General features: G+C 37.5%; 1 protein-coding gene across 6 annotated transcripts in view; it reads left to right on the plus strand.

Annotated features, from left to right (window-relative positions):
• Positions 1-14,135, plus strand: part of SRPK2 (SRSF protein kinase 2) — a 253,160-nt gene that overhangs the window by 107,030 nt on the left and 131,995 nt on the right. For 3 of the 6 annotated variants that reach the window (XM_037057068.1, XM_037057071.1, XM_037057072.1), the window contains exon 3: positions 1,349-1,412. The exons of the other annotated variants lie outside the window; for them this stretch is intronic. In XM_037057068.1, the coding sequence (XP_036912963.1) occupies positions 1,349-1,412 (64 nt within the window). The remainder of the gene's footprint in view (positions 1-1,348; positions 1,413-14,135) is intronic. 6 annotated transcript variants of the gene reach the window in all.

The following is a 14,135-nucleotide window of genomic DNA, read 5'->3' on the forward strand; positions in this document are numbered from 1 at the left end:
GAATCCTCAGGGTAAGTTTCATCATCATCATCATCATCATCATCTCAGTTTACCACAGTGCTGTGTGCTCTCCCCAGGGTTAGCTGGCTTGGCTGTAACCTGTGGTAGAGTCTGTTCTCTGGGTATTCATACCAATTTTATCATGCCTAGTGGATGAAGTTGTAAGCTTAAGCAATTTGGAAAAACCCTTCTTGTAATAGCATGGAAAAGATACTTGTACAGGACCATTGTATTTTATGCAACTAATTTTTATTTCCTTTTTCCATTACATTTTCTCATATTCTTTTATTTTCTATTCAAGACTTGTAAAACTTGAAATTTGTTGTACCCTTAAAAAAAACTCAAACTATTGAAGTATACTTTTATTTTTGGTATGTGAGCTTTTAATTATGAATAGGAAAATCTGGTTACAAAAAGGAAAACAAATTTACCTGTGAAATAGTGTGGCTGATAAGACCATGCCAGTTTTATTCATGTAAAATTATGTGCTTTAGGTTAATCATTAGTTATTTTCCCCTCTCCCTGTTATTTTTACCCCTTCTTCCCTTTTTGTCTACTACTGTTTTTCCAAATCAGTATGAGACAATGATCTTTTAATTAACTTGAATTGGTGCGTACATTGCTGTTTGAGGTGGCATTGTCAGTTCTTTCCTAAAAGGAGAAGTAGATTATATGCTAGGTAACTGGGTGTTGCTGTTCACTTGTGCTGTATGCGAAGGAGGAGGGGAAAATTAAGGTGTAAAATACAAGTCTTTCTCTAAAGGAGTTAGGGAATAGATAATAAATATATCTTTAATAAAAGACAGTCAGGAAATTATAATGAACATTAAATTTTAATCTATAAATTGGGGTTCTGGTTTACTATTTCATTCTTAAGTGACAAAAATGATTCACTGAGCCATATTTTTCAGGGCTGGCGAAACAGAAGTAACTAAGGGTTGCATATCTGTTCATTACAGCCTGTAACTTTATTGCCCAGGAGTCTCAAATTATCTAGTATGTTGAATCTAGTTGTTAGCAATTCTTGTTTATATTTTAATTTGCTGCATTTAAAATCTTCGTGTAGAGCCAGGCTAGTTCTACCTTAAAAAAAAAAAAACACCCCTCTGCTTAAAAGAAATGGTACTTCCTGCTTTCATAAACAGTCATGTGCATAGTTTAGCAAGGCCCGATGCCTCTGGAGCTTTTTCCCTTTATAGCACCATTGAATCCCAGTCCTAATAGAACTACTGCGAATCTTGTGGCCTCATTTTGAACAAAAGGGATTAGAGAAGAAAAAGCTCTTGGTTATAAGACTGGAAAGCAAGGGCAGGCAATCTTGGTTGTGAATATTTTCTGATTTTTCCAGAAATCAAGCAGAAGATTGAGCTGCTGATGTCAGTTAACTCTGAGAAGTCGTCCTCTTCAGAAAGGTACAGCTACATCTCTTGCATGAACAATTAATGGTGTAGCATTGCTAAGAAACAAACCAGGACATATTTTTCTCTTGTCAAGTTTGCTATATAATGTATTCTACTGCATGCTGGTTAGTGTGTTGTATTGAAGATGTGTGTTTGGGCAAGCTGTTCTGCTTTTACAAAGGGTAATTGATTTTTTAAAAAAAATAGTGAAGCCTGATCAGCTGCAGCGTGCACACCATAACACAGCAGATTGCTGGCTGATGTATGACAGCTGTTGAAGGCTTTAAAATATAATTTACTTGGCTAAAAAACAAACAACTCTTCTTGAAAGGAAATGCTAGTATTAGGTTTTCTCTCTGTATTTTGACATTGTTGCTACACAAAATTACCAACACTATTTGTAAGGTCTAGGTTAAAAATACTTGACTTTTGGTTGTAATAAACATTTTCTTATTTAGAAAGGGAGTGTCATTTGTAAATAGCTTAGGGATTGCAAACCTACAGATTAGTCACATTCTGAAAGAGAGATATGATGCTTCTTCAAGTCTGTGCTGGGAAATGGAACAGTCACTGCATGCAGTAATGGTTCATGCCTGCAGGTAAGGACAAAATGACTCAAGTATTTTTAAAGCAATTATTTTATCTGTCAATCAAATGATTATACCAGTAAGGAGATATTTCCTTGAAATGGCAATTTACTTAATAGATAGAATTAATGGTTTTATCTCAGGTCAGAAATGAGGCTATAGTTGCCTATTTTGCTATGTGATTATTGTGTTCACTTCTGTTTACCAACATATTTGTATACTACATAATGTTTTAAATTGGGGTTCTTGGACATACAGTTGATGCTTATCTTTCTCTCGATGACCTAATAGTTTATATGTACTATTGATAGTTTGTGTTTTAGGTGTTTTGATTTGTCTTTTCTGTGGTTAGTTTTCAGGGTTATCTTTTTGTTCATAGATTTAATATTTAGGAAAACATGATGGAGAAATGATTTGGTAGTAAGGAATGATGTAAGAAAAACACTGGGAAAATATGTGAAGAACCTAACATGGTTAGAGGGATTTAATTAAAGTACACTAGTGTATGGAGGACACGATCTGATGACAAAATGATGACATTAAATCAGTTTATTAGTATAATTAGGTGAAGGCCTCCTGGCTATAACTCAGGGCATTACAGATATGGACGATGTTACTGCTTTCTTTAGAGATTGAAAAGAGAAAAATTTAGGCACATTAATGTTGATTTTTATGTAGCTCTGCCTTCTGGCTTGTGGCATGCTTCGTTCTTAAGCATTCTGTTTGCTGAGATGAAAATAATCTTTTAGCCTTGTGAATGTTCTCCCAGTTAAGATGGTGGTGATGGGAAGGGGAGAGGGTGGTGGTGTAAATAGTGAATGGTCTAGGAAGAGCATTCTTAACGGGACGACAGCAATAATTATGTTGGCTGTTTTGAGTAGCATGAATTCTCTATTGATAAATTGAGGGTTGAACAAAATAGACTCATATTACTGAGAAACTAGGAGTGAGGGAGGTTTTTGATGGTTAAAATACATTCTTTTATGGAAAGAGTCTTAAAATATTTTGGTGGTTACATTAATTATTTATTATTATTCTTAATTTTACCTAAGCTCTTGCGGTTATATTTGATCAAAAGGAAGGATGCATGTGGCCATGATTTTAAAGTTTAGAAATCAACTGTTATGCTTTAACAACTTTGTATACAATTTTACCAGAGCTTGCTTGTTTTGTTATTATTCTTGCCTTGTTCGATCGATACTCCAAATATCTTACACATATACTTGGAAGTTAAGATATGCTGATTTAATTAGAGATAAATGTGGTTTATGGGTCAGCTAACACTGCAAACATAGAAGTTATTTTATTAATATAAATATAGTAAATATAGAAGTCCCCCCTCCCTTTTTTTAAAAGTCATACAGTGGAACAGTCAAATCATTTGTCTTTTAAATTTTTTTGGAAGAACTTGAAAAACAAGAATTAGAGTTAGAAAGAAATTTATGGCCTAGTAGCACTGTATCCTGCCAGGAACTTAATAGCTTGTAGTGTCGTGGAGCATTATCACCACATTCTTGAATTCCTTATTCACTAGTTACCTAAATTTTAAAGTCTTTGACTGGTTCCTTTTCTTTTTTTTTTTTTTAATTAGTTGCTTGAGGCATGTGCTGAGTCTTAAAGATACTTGGAATTTTGGATGGTCACTATTTCCATTACTGTTTATTGGTAGGAAGGATGAAGAAACCCAGTCTTCTTTAAAGAGGGAAAAACTACTTGTTTGTAAGAAACCAGGTTATCATTTGCCAGAGTTGATTTTGCTCACTGCAGTGTAGAATGGTCTTTTGATATTTCAGGGAAGCAGATGGAGAATTGACACTTGTAACAACTGTGATGTGATGTTCCTAATAATTTTTTAAAATCTGGTATGTAATCTGAATTCCTCCACGGGGATTTCTAGTCTTGGGACAGCTAGTATTTATTGATTTTTTTAAAGATAATTTTGTAAAATGGGAAAAGCAAAACAAAAAAACTAACTTTTTTTGACTCTTATCTTTCATTGAAAAATGCAAATATGATTCGAAGTAGTGTGATAATGGAATTTTGGAGGTTTTTGCAGGGCACTAGGTTAGAAAACATTCTCTAACAGGTCTCAATACCACAGTGAAACTTGCAGTTTCATATTCACCTTTAACATAAGAGTGGAGTTCCACCAATGCCATTTTGTAGGGGAGGCACGAGGTAGTACTATTCTGTTCAGAACGGCAGACTCATAGGATGAAAACCAGTGTGGTGACAAAAATTACTTTCTTGAGTATTTTATACTTTGGAGAGAGATAAAAATGTCAACTTGATGTATTTTTAAAACTAAGGACAGAGAATATTATTGAATGAATTTTAGGAATGTGATGCCTGATTTGTATGTTATTGCCTGGCAAGAGTTAGATATTACCTGTTTCAAGATATTCTATGAATAAATATTACTGCTAGTGTTTTTTTAATTGAGTGCCTGTTGAATGAAAGGATGCATTCATCTTAAATGTATTAGGGACAGAGTGACACAGTTTTACTTCCTGATCTATTGAATTTTATGTTAAAAAAGTATATATTTATTTGATGCAAAATCTAAGTTTTCAGATTTTTGTTTCTTGCCTTTTCCAATCTAGAACACCACTGGAATTTGGAAATTTTTAGGGGAGAGAAGTTAGTGGAGTAGTAATAACAATAACAGCTATAAAAAAGATGCCAATCATTTATAAAACATTTTTAGATACCAGTTTCAAGTGAGGAGAGAGGACACCTATTAGAAATGGCTGCTGGGAGGACTCAAACAAATCATCCCAGAAAGATCCTGAATGGACAGAAAGCACTTTGCTGTACTGAGATTATTGTCAAACTGTATTGCTACTTATCCAGTTAACTCATGAACAAAATTGGAAAGCTCAGTGTATAAGTGGTGAGCCCAGAGTGTGCAGAACCGTGATCCCAGCCCATCTAGACTGACTCCAGGAAGTCGGGGAACCCAGGAAGGGCTGAGGAGTTTGTGAGATGAGGGGATGAAGAAGTTGAGACTCTGCACTCATGCTAAGTAAGCATCTCACGTACCTGCTGTTGTTCAGTGTAAATGTAAATGTCTGTTTTTTTAATTAATAGACTTTACAGTCCATCCAAAGTTAACTAAATATCAGTGCCTATGAGGTTTGCATTTTCTCGGGGAACAGAAACTAAAAGGATCATTTCTTGTGTGTGTTTGTTTTTGACTTTTTTTTTTTGCTGTTAAAAGGTGTCCTTATAGTGGAATAAAGAAGAAATAGTAGCCCAGATAATTCGCATCTCACATAGCTAGCACATATTTGAATTGGCAAATTGCTAGCTACTGTTTTCAGGAGAAGGGGGTGAGGAAGAAAGTATAAAAATATTTACACTGTGGCCTATATTTTAACAGTGCTGTATAAATGGGATCGGTGTGAAGTAATAAGAGATTGTATGTTGTCCCTCCCCCAGTATAAAGACATTTGAAACAGGTAAAGAACCCGTGCTTTTTTTGTATGTGTGTTTTAATTCCTTTTTTTATTTTGGAGACTCTTAAAATGAAGAGAAAAGGGCATATGATGATATGATAATGATGCGTGGCTGCAGAAAGAAAAAAGAATCCCGAAAGAATAAGGAGAAAGGAGGGAGAAAAAAAGAATGGGAGGTGAAGAGAGAAGGGAGTAAAGGATATTCAGTGGAAAAGGATTCAGAACCAGGGTGATTTTTATTTTCTCCATGTGTCTATGGTGAACTAAGTAGTCATGGGAGGGGAGCCAAACTTTATAGAAGATCCTCCATTGTACTCCTCACACCCCCACCCACCGCCCCACCCCCATGCCATGCCAGCTCAAAGGGCAAGACAGACAGTCACTGAGAACTGTTTTCCTTTCCAACCCCCACTCTGCCGCTGTGGGCTTTGTGTCTCTGTTTGTATGTAGATGGATATATTTGGGTTGTGTGTATTTTTTCTGAGTGGTGAGATGAGATGGCAGTGGCTGATTGTGTTGTCTTCCCTTCGCTCAACTCTTATGTTTTCATTTAATTTTTTGTAATTTTTTATTGGAGATATATATGGGGGAGTTCACAGGTCATATAGATGATTATGAAATCCAATTTATTGATTTTTTTCCTTTAGCAGTTTGTATTTTATGTGTATCTAAGAAATCTTTGCCAAGCCCAAGGTCACTAAGGTTTTCTGCTAGGTTTAATTATAGAATTTGGGGGCTCTTAATATTTAAGTCTTGATTCAGTTTGGGTTTTAGTATTAAGGTAAAGATTGAGATTATTTCTACATGACTTTTGAGTTGTATCTGTTTTTGAACATTATGTATAAATAAAAAACTCTGTATACTCTCTTGGTCTGTCTTCTCCCTGTTACTTATGTGAGATTCATCCATCTTTTTGTGTGTAATTGTAGTTGATTCAGTCTCATCACTGTATTTACCATATGAATATATCTCACTTTATTTACCCATCCTGCTATTGATAAGCATGTGGAACGTTTGTAGTTTGTGGCTATTAGAAATGCTTTGAGCATTTGTATATGTTTTGCTGGATGGACCTATGCATGCATTTATGTTGTGTGTGTTCTAGGAGTGCAGTTGCTGAGCTTTAGTGGACATTGCCAGTTTTCCAAAGTGGATGTGAATCTACACTCTGACCAGCTGTGCTCCAGGTTCTTGTCAACTCGATCCTGTATATTCTTTCTCTGCCTTTCCCTTATCCCCATTCTCTCTCTCTCTCTCTCTCATTTTTTTCTTTCTCTCTCTTAGCATTCTGGTGGGTGTGCCAATGTGATCCAGAGATGGAACCTTTTTGAGGGGGATTACACGCAGATAGGAGACTATTTCTGAGTATTGACTTCCATGAAGGAGATGAGAATTAGAAGCTTAGACCAAACAGGAATCACAGGGTGTAGTCATCTGAGGCACTACTCTCCTACTAAGGATTCTAATCTCTTTAACTGGGTCCTTGAGGCTTCAGGTTGTAATGCTGGTTTTCTGACTTGGTTTCAATAGCATAACTATTTCTTTACTTAAACCTATTAGAAGGCTATCATGTAAAACATAAAAACGCTTGGGTTGTGAAGTGGATAAGTAATCAGAGCCTCAGTTCTTGGTACTTAGCCATCCACCCTTGGCATCCCCTTTAGGAGCTCGTCCTCTTTACTTGAAAACCCTGGAGGGAGGCTTCCTTAGGTCTAACCAGGAAATTAAGACATTTTTAATGTGTTCCAAGTGTTAAATTTTGTATTGTTTATAGTCTCTGAAATTTTTTAAAATATATTTTGTTGATTATACCATTACAGTTGTTGTATTCCCCCCTTCATTCCCCTCCACCTGCACACTCCCTCCCCCACTATTCTCCCCCCTCTTAGTTTATAACCACGTGTCTCAAGTTCTTTAGATTCTATATTTCCCCCACTATCCTCGCCCTCCCCCCTATCTATTTTCTACCTACCATCTATGCTATTTTCTGTATCTTCTCCCCCCTTCTCTTCCTCCCACCCCCCTGTTTCTAACCCTCCATGTGTTCTTCATTTCTATGGTTCCACTCCTGATCTAGCTGTCCTCTTGGTTTGCTTTTGTTTTAGGTGTGGTTGTTAATAACTGAGTGTTTGCTGTCCTTTCACTGTTAATATTTTTCATCTTCTTTTTCTTAGATAAGTCCCTTTAGCATTTCATATAATAAGGTCTTGGTAATGATGAACTCCTTGAACTCGACCTTATTTGAGAAGCACTTTATCTGCCCTTCCATTCTAAATGAAAGTTTTGCTGGATAAAGCAATCTTGGCTGTAGGTCTTTGGATTTCATGACTTGGAATACTTCTTTCCAGCCCCTTCTTGCCTGTAAGGTCTCTTTTGAGAAATCCGCTGACAGTCTGATGAGTACTCCTTTGTAGGTGACTGTCCCCTTATCTCTTGCTGCTTCTAGGATTCTCTCCTTCATCTTAGCCTTGGCTAATGTAATTATGATGTGCCTTGGTGTGTTCCTTCTTGGGTCCAACTTCCTTGGGACTCTCTGACCTTCCTGGATTTCCTGGAAGTCTATTTCCTTTGCCAGACTGGGGAAGTTCTCTTTTATTATTTGTTCAAATAAGTTTTCCACTGGTGGCTGTTTCTTTCCCCCTTCTGGTACCCCTATAATCCAGATGTTGGAACGTTTAAAGATGTCCTGGAGGTTCCTAAGCCTCTCCTCATTTTTTTGAATTCCCATTTCTTCATTCTTTTCTGGTTGGATGTTTTGTTCTTCCTTCTGGTCCATTCCATTGATTTGAGTCCCAGTTTCCTTTCCATCGCTATTGGTTTCCTGGACATCTCCCTTCATTTCAATTAGTTTAGCCTTCATATGTTCCTCTAATTTGTGACTATAATCCACCAGTTCTGTGAGCATCCTGATAAACAGTGTCTTGAATTGTGCTTCTGAGAGGCTGGCAATCTATTGGTCGCTTAGAGTTATCGGCTCTGGGACTTTGAGTTCTTCTTGCGCTATCTTTTGGGTTGTTCATGCCTGTTCCGTAGCAGGATCGGAGCCCTAAAGTGTTCAGTAGAGCAGGGCAACTAAGTCGCTGGGTTGTGACGTTGTATGTGGGGGCGGGGTCAAAGAGGAACTTTGTGTCCGGTCTGCCGCCTGCCGCCGCGGCCACCACCATCACCAGGCCCACGCATTTCGTTCCACTGCACGTGAATGTGCCACCGCCGTCAGCCCTCCACCATTGGGTTTGCCCCCTGGGGCCTGCGTGGTCCGTCTCACTGTGCACAAATGTGCGACCTTGGTCAGTCTGCCCCACACCCCGACTGGTTCCTGGCTGCCTGTGCCCCTAGGTCTGGGGGAATCTGTCCCGCCCGACCCTGCTCTGCTGCTGGCTCCGCCTCTCTTACCATCCCCGTTGAATGGTTTGTAGTTTTCGGACTTTCGTATAATTCAGTTTTCTGGTCTTTGGGTGTGTCCTTGTTCTCCAAACCTTTGTTGTATTCAAACTTGGCTGTGGGAGAAGGCACAGTGTTTCCACCTATGCCTCCATCTTGATGGAAGTAGTCTCTGAAATTTTTATATCTAAATAAAAGTGTGTTATCTTTTCATTTCAGTTTAAAAAACTGGACAGTTACTTGAGTTTCCTTTCTGTGGGTCATCATTTATTCTGGGTGCAGGAGTTTCTCAATTATTTTCTTTGTTATCAGTTTAATTTTTTCTCCTGTTTTCTGATTCCTCTTTGGTGGGTTGCCACATTGCAGCCAGAGCAAACTTTCAGGGCACAGGTCACTCTGCTTTGAAGCCCTTTGGCTGTCCTCCTGTTGTTCGTGGCATAAAGGTGAACTCCATATCCCTGCCAGTGAGCATCCAAACTCTCTAGCCCAGTCTCAGAGTCCTCCGACCAACCGTGTCTCTCCTACCTGTTGTTTTGATGTTGACACCCTTCTGATCACAAGGAAGCCCTGCCTAGGTCAAATTACGCCTACTACAAGCCCTTACAGAGACATGTACCTCTCCTTTGTAGCATTTGTCACAGCTGCTGTTTGACAGTGAGGAGTATCAATGACATATGGTTCACTCACTGGTTTACTTATTATTAGCCCCAACTTAGGATCTTAAATAAAGAAGTGTTTTTCTCACAAAATATTTTTATTTTATATAATCATTTGCAGCTTACAAATTATGAACTTTATGGTAAGACTTTTTCAGTATAGGAAGTCATCTCTTTTTATGGTATTGGCATAGATTAATAAATTATAGCCAGATGTAGTCATAAATAGTCTATATATAAAATCAGATGTGGTCAATTATAGTCATAGGCTAATTTAACTGTTAGAAAGTGTTCAGGGTACACATTTTAGGTTTTTCTGTCACAAAAAATTCACAGTTCATTACATATATTTTTATGTACAATGTACATATATATACATTTATATGTACATATGTTGTTTTAATATAAAATGGAATTAAAGTAAATTTGAACACTTCATGCCTCTGTGCCAAACTAGTACTATCATGCCACAGCCATGTATTTCCCAAGTGTCAGGATTTAGTGTATTACCTTGGTGCTGTTGTCATAGCTGGACCTCATCTGCTGTTAATTTACTTAATATCTTGCTTTTTTATTTACCTTTAATTGTGGAAAAGTGTACCAACACAAACTTTTATAGTGCCCTGTTTTCTTAATTGCAGTTGAATTTAGTACTGTATTAGTTTCAGGTGTACAGCACAGCGCAGTGGTTAGACGTTTATGTGACTTAGGAAGTGATTCTGCACCGCCCCTGCATGGTGGCAGTATCCCCCTTAGAAAGCCTTTCAAAGTTATGTTTTAAAAAACGAGTATTTGTATCCCTGTCAGAACTGAAGAGTCAGTATCACTTGCCTTTAGAAAGAATTACTGTTAAATCCTGTCTAGATTCTGTTGTCTGATAAAGGCTTCAGGCTTGAGCCATATGCCCCTCTGTTTTAAAGGGAAATTAAACTGGCAAGTCTCATGAAGGAGCTTAAAAATGTGTCAGCACCAAAGTGAGACTTGTTCTTTGATATACTCAATGGAAAGAACCTTGGGAAAGAACTAACTTTCTCAGTATGTTATTAATTTTAATTCAGTACCAAGCCCCAGTGTCACCTAAGATCATTTTGTATTGAGTTGGCCAAAAAGTTCATTTGGTTTCCCCTGTGAGATGGCTCTAGTAAACACTTAGTTGTCTTTAACTTAATTCAAAACAGTTTTTATAGATTGTATTGTGATGGCTATTGTATTATATCGTATCAGTGTGCATTTAAAAAATTACCAAAATTGGTGAATTTTTGTGTAGACATTTAATATTGAAGATGGAAGAAAGTATGCAACATTTGGCATGTTTTGCTTTATTAACTCAAGAAAGGTAAAAACACAACTGGAACGCAAAAAATGATTTGTGTAGTGTATGGAGAAGGTGCTGTGACTGATCAAATGTATCAAAAGTGGTTTGTGAAATTTCATGCTGGAGATTTCTTGCTGGACGATGCTCCATGGTTGGGTAGACCAGTTGAAGTTGATAGCGATCAAATGAGACATTAATTGAGAACAACCAACATTCTACCACAAGGGAGATAGCCGACATACTCAAAACACCCAAATCAAGTCTTGAAAATCATTTGCACCTGCTTTGTTATCCTAATTGCTTTGATGTTGGGATCCATGTAAGTTAAGTGAAAAAAACCTTCGTGGTATTTCCACGTGTGATTCTCTGAACATAATGAAAACATTCCATTTATTAAACAAATTGTGATGGGTGATGAAAAGTGGATACTTTACAATAATGTGGAAAGGAATAGATTGTGGGGCAATGAAATGAAGCACCACCAACCATACCAAAGGGTGGTCTTCATCCAAAGAAGGTGATGTTGTGTATATGGTGGGACTGGAGGGAGTCCTCTATCGTGAGATCCTTTTGGAAAGCCAAATGATTACTTCCTAAGTACTGCTTCCAATTAGACCAACTTAAAGCAGCACTTGATGACAAGTGTCTGGAATTAGCCATCAGAAAACACATAATCTTACATCAGGAAAATGCAAGACTGCATGTTTCCTTGATGACCAGGCGAAAACTGTTACAGCTTGGCTGGGAAATTCTGATTAATCTATTGTATTCATCAGGCACTGCATCTTTGGATTTTCACTTATTTGGTCTGTACAAAATTGTCTTAATGGAAAAAATTTCAATTCCCTGGAAGACTGCAAAGGGTACCTGGAACAGTTCTTTGCTCAAAAAGATACAAAGTTTTGAGAAGATGGAAATACTAGGTTGCTTGAAAGATAGCAGAAGGTAGTGAAACAAAATGGTGAATATGTTGTTCAATAAAATTGTTAGTGAAAATGGAAAATGTTTTATATTTACATAGACCGAATGAACTTTTTGGCCGACACAGTGTATCAACAGTGGCATGCACTTTTTACTGGGAGCGCACCCCCCTTCCCCCAAATGGTAGATCAGGGAAGTTTTGAACAAATGTGAGCAGTTATTATAAGAATAATAATGACTGTTGTACAATAAAAAGCTCTACTTTTTAGGAAATCCTCACTGGAGGATATGTTTACTGATTTTGAGGGAGAGAGAGAGAAACATCAATTGGTTGCCTCCCATCTGTGTTCTTGTGGGGGATTGAACCTGCAACCCAAGTGTGTGTCTTGACAGGGGATCAAACCCGCAGCCTTTTGGTGTATGGAACAGTGCTCTAACTAACTGAGCTACCCAGTCAGGACAAAAATAACTAGTTATAACAATCATATTGCAGATATTCTTTATAAGATAATTCTTTATTTGCAAGTAGCTGGAAGGAGTTAAGACTAATTTTACTGTAGATTACATTTGTCATCCATTCATCATCTGTCCATCCATCCAGCATTTATCAGCAGTTGCTATTTGCTAGCAGTGCAGTGGTTTGGAATTTAGGGAACTGCAAAAGAAGCACAGAAAGCATAGGATCTTTAAAGAAGAGGCTTTGGTGGGTGGCTTACCTCTGTGAGTGCAGAGGCCCTGTATCATGGGCACTTCATAGTGGGAGGCCCTTTGTACTCCTTGAAAGAATTAGACATAACCAGTAACTGCATTTTGGGGGAGCTTACATGAAGACTAGAGCTGTGGTGAAGGGGTTACAAACATCTTGCCCACTAAAGGCCACTTAAATGGGTAGCAAGGTCCAGGTGGAGACTCTCGACAACTGGAAACCACAGCTCCATTTAAAGAGGTAGCTGCTGATTAGTCATGTTGAATACAGGCCAAGTTTTTGCCAGCTCTTGTGATTTTTAGAAGTTGAAGGGTTTGGTGTTTTGTTTTTTTTTTTTTAATGTCAGATCTCTCTTATTTTAAATGATGGTGCAAATTAAACCAAAACAAAAAGCCACACAGGCCGAGTACCTGCTATCCACATTCAGGTCATGTAACATTTTTCTGCTGTGCTGGAGCACATTGATGTCATAGTTTGTAAGTGATCATCCTGTGCAGACTTAACTATAAAGGAATTTCAAATCCTGGGAGTACTAAGCGATAGCTATAGACTGAAGGCATACAAGTCAAATTTTGTCATGCTAAGGAATGTATCTCTGGGTGTTTTTGACATTTTAAACATGCAAAAACACTAGTGATGACCACTTCAATAACCACATGCTAAGGTCGACATCTTTAGTAAGATATTAACTGTGTGGAAAAGGAACGGCCCCCCAAAATACTAATTTCTTAAACTAGATAGTTGTTATTTTTATTTATTTATTATATGAATATTTATTAAATACCGCTTGTGGTAGAACTTAAACTTTAGTAAAAAATCTGAAACTTACAGAAGTGGAACAGTGTTCTGTTTGCACAGCTGCCACCTCATTCTCTTTCTCCTTTTCCTTTTTTCTGTCTTTCTTTTCCCTCCTCTCCCACAGCCCTCTCCACATTAAAAATTTTGAGTCCAGTTAGAACACTACCTCCAGTGCAATAGAGAAAGGGTCAGAGAAAATGCAGGTCAGGGTAGAAGGTCATGATGGAGGAGAGCCAGGTGCACCCCCAGATATGTGGTCTTTACTACGGCTACTAAAGGTGACTCTCAAGTTTGGCTTTAAGTTTCCTGACAGCCAGACTAAAGAAAAAAGTAACATTGCTCTTATTATCTATAAGAAGAAAATATACTAGTTTCTGTAGGAGAACCAAGCCTTTTCTCTAACTGAATTATGATTATTTGACATAACCTTTTTCACATATCTCAGAAGATATGTTAATTCATTTTAGAAAATTCAGATGAAAAGAACACAAAAGCAGTCATCATTAATTTTTAATTTTTTAATTTTTTTGTTTCAGTGGAGGAGATATATAAAAATAGAGCAGATGTACTTATCATCACCAACAAGAAAATCCAGTATCGTACTGACAGATTACTTTGTAATTGGTTTTTACATTTAGCATGCCCAATTTTTCTTATTAAATAATCTATAGCATTATTTTAAAAATAGTATTTTTTTAAAAGATTATTTATTTATTTATTTATCTTTAGAGGGGAAGGAGAGAAACATCAATGTATGGTTGCCTTTCGTGCGTCCCCTGCTGGGAGTTGGCCTGCAGGGACCCAGCCTGCAGCCCAGGCATGTGCTCTGACTGGGAATAAAAATAGTATCATTTTTAAAGGCTGCACAGTACTGAGTCTATGCTATGGATACATACACCATAATTTTATGAGC

Source organism: Sturnira hondurensis, unplaced genomic scaffold, assembly GCF_014824575.4.
Source record: "Sturnira hondurensis isolate 20B ecotype Veracruz unplaced genomic scaffold, ASM1482457v3 Scaffold0009314, whole genome shotgun sequence".
Classification (NCBI taxonomy): Eukaryota; Metazoa; Chordata; class Mammalia; order Chiroptera; family Phyllostomidae; genus Sturnira; species Sturnira hondurensis.